At 50.6% G+C, this 7,577-nt stretch overlaps 1 protein-coding gene across 1 annotated transcript; it reads right to left on the minus strand.

Annotated features, from left to right (window-relative positions):
- Window positions 1-3,312: 3,312 nt before the first annotated feature.
- On the minus strand, window positions 3,313-6,564 carry LOC119294855 (monoacylglycerol lipase-like). The gene is made up of 7 exons (XM_037573134.1): window positions 5,780-6,564; window positions 5,630-5,668; window positions 5,459-5,529; window positions 4,662-4,726; window positions 4,484-4,573; window positions 4,304-4,396; window positions 3,313-4,216 (listed from the first exon to the last, which is right to left on the minus strand). The coding sequence occupies exons 1-7, from the start codon at window positions 6,172-6,174 to the stop codon at window positions 3,815-3,817; spliced, it is 1,155 nt and encodes a 384-aa protein (XP_037429031.1). The 5' UTR covers window positions 6,175-6,564; the 3' UTR covers window positions 3,313-3,814.
- Between the last annotated feature and the right edge of the window lie 1,013 nt (window positions 6,565-7,577).

Consider the following 7,577-nt stretch of genomic DNA (forward strand, 5'->3'; position numbering starts at 1 on the left):
GGTAGAAACGCGCCGCGGGGCCGCCCACCATCCTTCCGCGCCGTCACGCTGCACCGCCCTCCCGGATCCGGCGAGAAGAGCGCCCTCGTCGCTACCGCCGCCGGGCATCGACCACCGCCGAGCCCGCCCCTCGTCACCGCCCGGGATCACCCGCAACATCCTCCATCAGTTAGTGTGTATTTTGTGATCTTTGCGAGGGAGCGATGTAGTTCATTGACGCGCTGGTGTGCATGTAGATGGATTTGAGCCCGTGCGAGAAGTTCTTGCTCACCGATTTGTTGGATTCAGACTCGGATGTTGAGACCATGCTTGCCAACTTTCGGCAGCAGACATTAGTCATGGCACTTGCCGTGAAGGAGCACGAAGACGAGAACCGGAAGAGAAGGCGAGGATCGACCGTCGGGCGTCTTTGCATTCCTTGGAATCGTCATCTTGGGAACGAGATATTGATGCAAGACTACTTCGCGGAGAATCCTACATACCCACCACACCTCTTCCGGAGAAGGTACCGAATGCACCGATCTCTTTTTGTGAAACTTGTTCAAGCTTGCAAGGCAAATTGCCGGTATTTTACTCAAAGAAGAAATGTTGCGGGCTTAAATGGATTTAGTGCATATCAAAAAATCTCCGCAACTATGCGGGTGATTGCATATGGCATTCCGGCTGACTATGCCGATGAGTACCTTCGCATTGGTGAAGATACTGCAATTGAGTCCGTGCATAGATTTGCAAAAGTGATCGTCTGTGTCTTTGGTCCTGAGTATCTTCGGGCACCCAACGAGGATGACACAAAGAAGTTGATGGCATCTAATGAGAGGAGAGGTTGGCCTGGCATGCTAGGTAGCATTGATTGTATGCATTGGATATGGAAAAATTGCCCGAAGGCATGGCAAGGAATGTATTGTGGCAAGTCTCGTGAAGCAACAATTGTGCTAGAGGCCGTAGCATCCAAGGATTTATGGATTTGGCATTACTTCTTTGGTATGCCGGGCACTCTCAATGATATCAATATGTTGCAACGGTCTCATTTGTTTGCTAGGCTTGCTAGTGGTGATGCTCCAGCTTGCAACTACACTATCAACTAAAAAACAGAGTGAATTTGCAAGGGTGCAAGAGGCAGCACGAAAAGACGTTGAAAGAGCATTCGGTGTTTTGCAATGTAGATTTGCCATTGTCCGTGGTCCTGCTCGTTTTTTGGAATAAAAAACATTGAAAAATATCATGACATGTTGTGTTATCCTTCACAATATGATTCTTGAAGATGAGAGAGGAATGAACTTGGAATTCTTCTACGACAATGTGGGTAGCCGTGTCAACCAGCTAGATACCCTAACCGCATTAGAGCTTTTCTTCAGACATACAAAGAGATTGAAAATGCAAACACACATTTTCAACTTTAGGAGGATCTCATTAAGCACCATTGGCAAAGGGCTGGACAGTGACTCCTTTTTGTATTCATTTGTATTTGTACTCATCACAAGTTTTGTATTGCATTGTTTAAGATTTGAATAATTATTTGTAATGTGGATGATTGTTGTATTGTGTTGAATTTGAATAATTATTTAGTTTGCTTCCGTTTGTTGTATTATGCTGGTTTTGATATATTTTGCGGGCTGATGAGATGCGGAGGGCAGCGGTGCAAGAGCAGACACCGCAAGCCGACCCGTATAAAAGCATATTCGGCGAATATACTTTTATACGGGTCCGTTTAGGCGGTCTACATCTGCGGCCGTCCTTGCCGGCCCGCAAAAGCCATTTTCCGCGAATTGCAAACGCGTTTTGCGGGCCGACGGGATGCGGGGGCTGCTAGAGTTGCTCTTGTCTCTGCCGCGCCGCCCCCGAGCTCACCGGCTGTCTCCCATTCCGAAAAACTAAAAAAAGAAAACGCTCGGTCGCTCGCTCGCATATGCCGCGTTGCAAAATATTCTACAAACATCACCTTTGTTAGAAAAATATATGCAGACGTTTTCTGCAACATGATTTTTGTTGAAATCTGCTATTTCACCTCTGTTGCAAAGGTTTCTGTAACACGACCTATGTTATAATTGTTTCCGCAACATCCCTTTTGTTGCAAGAGGTGACGCACGTGGATGGGTAGATTGAATGGCTCCACGCATGCATCAATCCAACAGCTAGCCAGGCATCCGCCGACCGATGCGTAACACGGCCGTTAGTTTAAAGCATACTCCCTCCTTCCTCCGTTTCTAAATATTTGTCTTTTTAGAGATTTTAAATAGACTACCACATAGATATATTTTAGAGTATAGATTCACTCATTTTGCTCTGTATGTAGTCACTTGTTGAAATCTGAAGAAAGTCAAATATATTTAGGACCGGAGGGAGTAATTGGTAAGATTTCTTGTTTCTTTTAAGATATGACGGATGTAGTATCTCATGCTTGGCAATTTGTAATATTTTATGTATGACATGTACGCATGTGGAAAACTTATGTTCAAACATACATCCAACCAACTGGTTCTGTCCTGTTAAGCCATTGCAAATTTTATTATTTAAGGCATTTTTTATCTGATTTTTTAAACACATTGTAAACTTATATGTTAGTTGACATCGTGTGCGACCCTGGCTGTGTCCTCACTAACTCGATATGTTGGGTTGGTAGGATTGCTGATGGATGCTATTTTCTTGTTTCCATTTTCTCTTTACTTCATCTGATCCATAGTTCTTGTCGCTGCTTTAATACAACTTTGTATGGATCGAAGGAAGTACCAATATTCTTAACCAGGTAACAGAAATAGGAGAAACCCCTTCTTCAGGCATAGAAGAAGAGAACATTGATCTGGAACATGGGTGTTGCGTGTGTTTGAACTTTGAACTCAATCAAACGTGTAATAACTTGTGGTGCCATTGAATCAGTCTGACAAGGACGGACGGCACACGGCTGCGGTTGCGGCATGGAGAGGCTGAGCTAATCACCAGTCAATACCCGATAGCCGACCTCGCACGTCGCGATAAGAGTTAGCCGATGTCGATACCTGACCTCACACATCGCGATAGAAAGAAGCAGCAGGCCATCCACTCGTAGATCAGGAAATCACGACTCTTGGCCGCATCCCCATTTCCGGGCCGATTTTTGCCCTCTCAGCTCTCCCCGTCGTGAAGCAGTCGAGCGCGACATCTCTGGACAGAACCAAGAGTGCAGCCAGAGAAATCCTGAGAACGCTGTGCGCCGAGCGAGACACAGGGACGCGGCCAGCCACCGGCGTCAAGATCGCCAAAGCCGAAAGCTCCACTGCAGGTCTGCAGCAGTGAGCAACACAATAATAATACACTGTGACACAGGACAAGCCCAAGGAAATTCAAGGAAATCGAATCAATTCTGCCGCAGATTCTGATGAGAATCTTTCGAGACGCAGAAAAACGACCCCTGCGAGAGGGGAGGAATGCATCTACATTATTGAGCACCACACCGGGCGACTCCAACGAACGATCGAACGTTTTACCCTACCGGACAAAAATATGGGTCAAAAACACAGCTCGGGGACACACACACTGGGAGCAGAGCAATCTCGTCCACCACCAGTCGTCACCCCGTACCGCACCACACGTACTAGTTGTAGTGGTAGTTACTAATGCAGCTTCCCGCGCTCGCAAAACTGCCTCCTCCGCCGGGATGGGAGGATGAAGAAGATCATCACCATCCTCGCCGTCCTCGCTCTGGGGCGCAGGCGATCGGACCGACCGCGTCATCACTGTCGGGGACAGACGGAGGTTTCTCCCGTCCCCGACACGCTCGGCGGATGATCGGACCTTCCTGCCTCAGCCCACGGACTGGCCGGCGCGGCGACCCGCGTTATCAAATCCTGGGGCTGAGCCAGTCGACGATGTCGCCGAGCACCACCTCCTTCTCGGGCTCGATGAGCAGGTCGTGCAGCAGGCCGTCGTAGAGCCGGATGGCCTTGTCCGGGGTGGAGGCCTCCCGGTGCAGCCGGCGCGAGCCCTCCGGGTCGGTCACCATGTCGTCGGCGCCGTGCAGCACCAGCAGCGGCACCGTGACCCTGCGCAGGTGCTGCTGCAGGTAAGCCGTGAGCCGGAGGATCTCGTAGCCGGTGCGCACCCGGATGGAGCCCGTGAACACCAGCGGGTCCGAGTACTTGACCCTCAGCGCCTCCGGGTCGCGCGACACCGCCGGCCCGTTCTTGCTCGACCCCGTGAACTGGTACCTCGGTGCTATCAGCGCGAAAACCGGGGCAAGCGCCTACAGCAAACATTCAAAATCAGTTATTATTTGATATGTTTCTGAAGATGTTGGTGTGCATTTCTTTCAACAAAAACTGTGGCATACCGCGACGACAGGATGCGCGGGTTGAACACGGACAGCCGGCGATGTGAGGATGATGCCATTGACAAGAGCGTCGACCTCCGGATCAAGCACAGCCTATAGCCAAAACGAGGAACACCATAAGATACACGAGTTGCATACACAATTCTGATGGAACAAGCAAGTCACAGGTGATGGTGGTACCTTGAGGATGATGCCTCCACCGGTGGAGTGCCCAAAGCAGAAGCATGGGACGCCAGGGTTCTCGGCTGAGATCTTCTTCAGATACATTTTCTGCATTGAGTAAAAAAAGCCTTTGAATAAGAATTTGTGCAGATGGTCTCAGATAACAGGAAGAACTAGTCAATTTCTTTGCTCATACCATGTCCTGGACAGCAAGATCAAGAGATTGGACGTATCCATGTAGACCATCACTTCCACCATGGCCTGTATCACAACAAAATCGCCAGGTTAGACAGAAGATACGTATCATCATGGATTTTTTTTTATACTCATGTACTCCCTCCGTTCCTAAATATTTGTCTTTCTAGACATTTCAAATAGACTACTACATACATCCGTATGTAGACATATTTTACCGTGAAGATTCACTCATTTTGCTCCGTATGTAGTCACTTGTTGAAATGTCTAAAAAGACAAATATTTAGGAACAGAGGGAGTAGTATAGTTCATTTCATTATAAAAGATGTATCGCCAGGTTATGGAAGATGGTAACCATTGGCTGCACGTCAGCAGAAATTTTTATTGATCTTCAGAGTCAATAAAATCCGCATGATTAGTCTCAATTTTAAGTTGACAGCTTGATTGGCAAAGAACTATACTTAACTGTCGACGGCAAAAATTAGCCGTCCTTTTTAATTAAAATTATGCTTTGAACAGTGTACTACAAATCGTTCGAAGAACAGAAAAACAGAGTATGTACCACTCATCCAATCCCTCAAGTGTTCAGATTCACGAGTAAATCGCCTTAATTCATTCAGTCAAGGGGAAACTTAGAAGAGAATTCAACATCATTGGTCTCTTTTATACGCAATTCATAAAATTAATTGCCTTCAATATTTTCCGTCAAGCAATGTTAAGCACTAATAACGTATACGTACTAAGCATCATGCAACCAAAATGAAATAAGAAGAGAGGAAAAAGGAAAGAGAAACTCACCAGTCCAGTCCATGCCGTAAACCTTGACATCCATGGCGTTCAATCGTTTCGCCAGGTGATCATACCTCCCACTGCCAAATCGATCCAAGGTACCCAACAATCAGCTACCGGCCACACGAGTTACTGTAATTTTTTAAGAAAAACAGAGGAGGAAGGGAACCGAATTCTCACCTGTGCTCGTTCAACCCGTGCATGACAAGAACAAGCGCCCTGCATCACCAAAAAAAGACAGAAATGCAATCAGCACGGCAACAACAGAGGACACCCGGGCTGAACAAAGGACAAATTTTGCGTGGATTTGTTTTTTGAATGGATTCCTACCTGGGCTTGACGGCGGAGGAGGAGGAGGCGTGCGGCCACCAGGACTGCGTGAAGAGCGTCTCGCCGCGGGCGGTGGGGATGAGCTCGTAGTCGCGCCCGGCCTCCCTGGCGCGGCGCATGGCGGCCTCGCGCCGGGCCAGGGCCTGCCTCCGCGAGCAGACGGCGGGCACCCGCAGCACGACGGCGGCCTTGGCCTTCTTCCCGGAGGAGGCGGAGGCCGAGACGACGGCGTCCGCGGCGGCCGCGTCCCCCTGGCGCGCCGCCCGCCAGCGGAAGGGCAGGAGCAGGAGCAGGAGCAAGGGCTGGAGCACGGCGAGGATCCGGCGCAGCGCGAGCAGCGACAGCAGCGCGCTGATCCGCCCCGCCGCGTCCGCCGCCTGCATGCTCCCGGCCATCCCTCCCTCCCTCCGCCCCTCCTCCTCCTCCTCGGCTCGCTCGCGCGGGCAGCAGACGCACAAGGCACGCGGGGGGCTCTGGCGCTCGCTCCAACAAAAGCGCTCGGGCTAGCAACGATCGCGCTAAAAATGGGCGAACCTCCCCGACCGACCGCAAGAATGGTTAAGGGAATCGAATCTATTCCGGAACAGAAAGCGTCGATCGCGCTAGCTATCAGCAGCTATGATATATCCTGCCGTCTTTCGGCTGGGCTGGATGCTTCCGGACCGGATGTCGCTGCTCTCTCTCGCTCGACGAGCTGGGGATGGATTGGATTGCCTGTCCCGAGTGTGCCGGCGCCGGAAGAGGAGGAGAAGAAGTCGAGTCTGGTTTGTGCTTGGAGAGGGAGGGAGCCGGGGCGTGTGCTTTATAGCCGCGGAGCCGGTGGCCGCCGCGGCGACGAGAGGGCGAAAAGCGCAGGACGCGTGGCGGCGCGGGAGCGGGCGCGGGGCGCCGGTACGCGAGACGGGTGGCGTGCGCCAGGGGAGAGATTCGTGGAGAGGGAATACGGCGTGGGGGCCCGGGTGTCAGCGGGGCGCCGGTCGCCGTCCCTTATCTTTTGGCGATCGGGATCGCGTGGCTCGCATCGGTCGGAGGGCATCGCGTCGTGGTGGTGGGGGAGGAACCCAACAAACGGACGGACGGACGGGCGGAGGAGTCTGGAAAATTCGGGAGAGCTGCGGCATATGCGAGCGAGCGGCCGAACGTTTTCCTTTTTTAGTTTTTTTGGAACGGGAAAAAGGACGGCCGGTGAACTCGGGGCGGGGCGGCGCGGCGGATAAGGTCGAGGGAGGCGGATGCGGGCGGTGTTTGTTGCTTTGCTCCGCTTCCCTTGCTCTTGCCCTAGGCGTGGTCGTGGCGACTCTATGAACAGGCCTTGTTTTTTGTGTTGGATTGGTAAACAAATCCGGGCATTCGTTCCAAGATGGCGGAACATCAATTCTTGACTAGCCACAGTGCATAGTAACATATGCTGTACTCTTTATACACATATCCTTAGACTAGCCACAATGCATAGTCTAAGAGTAATAACATACACATATCCTTAGTCTATGTTACTACCAGTGTGGTAGTAACATACAAAGCTTCATTTATTAGGTTATAGACTCATATTGTATTGGGACATGTGATGTTACAGTAACTAGCTAAGTTACTGTAACCATCTCTTTCCTCATTAACTCATTATCACGTAAGCAATTTTACTGAGTTAGACTTGATGTTACTACTGAAGTTACTCCCACTGTGGCTAGCCTAAAGTCCTGCCGCATCCGGGGTGACGAAGCTCATACATGGCCAGGTGATCAAAAGCTTGTCTCAGTTAGCTGGCGCAAATGCACGGCCAACGCACAACCTATGCGGCGAC

Source organism: Triticum dicoccoides, chromosome 4B, assembly GCF_002162155.2.
Source record: "Triticum dicoccoides isolate Atlit2015 ecotype Zavitan chromosome 4B, WEW_v2.0, whole genome shotgun sequence".
Taxonomy (NCBI): domain Eukaryota; kingdom Viridiplantae; phylum Streptophyta; class Magnoliopsida; order Poales; family Poaceae; genus Triticum; species Triticum dicoccoides.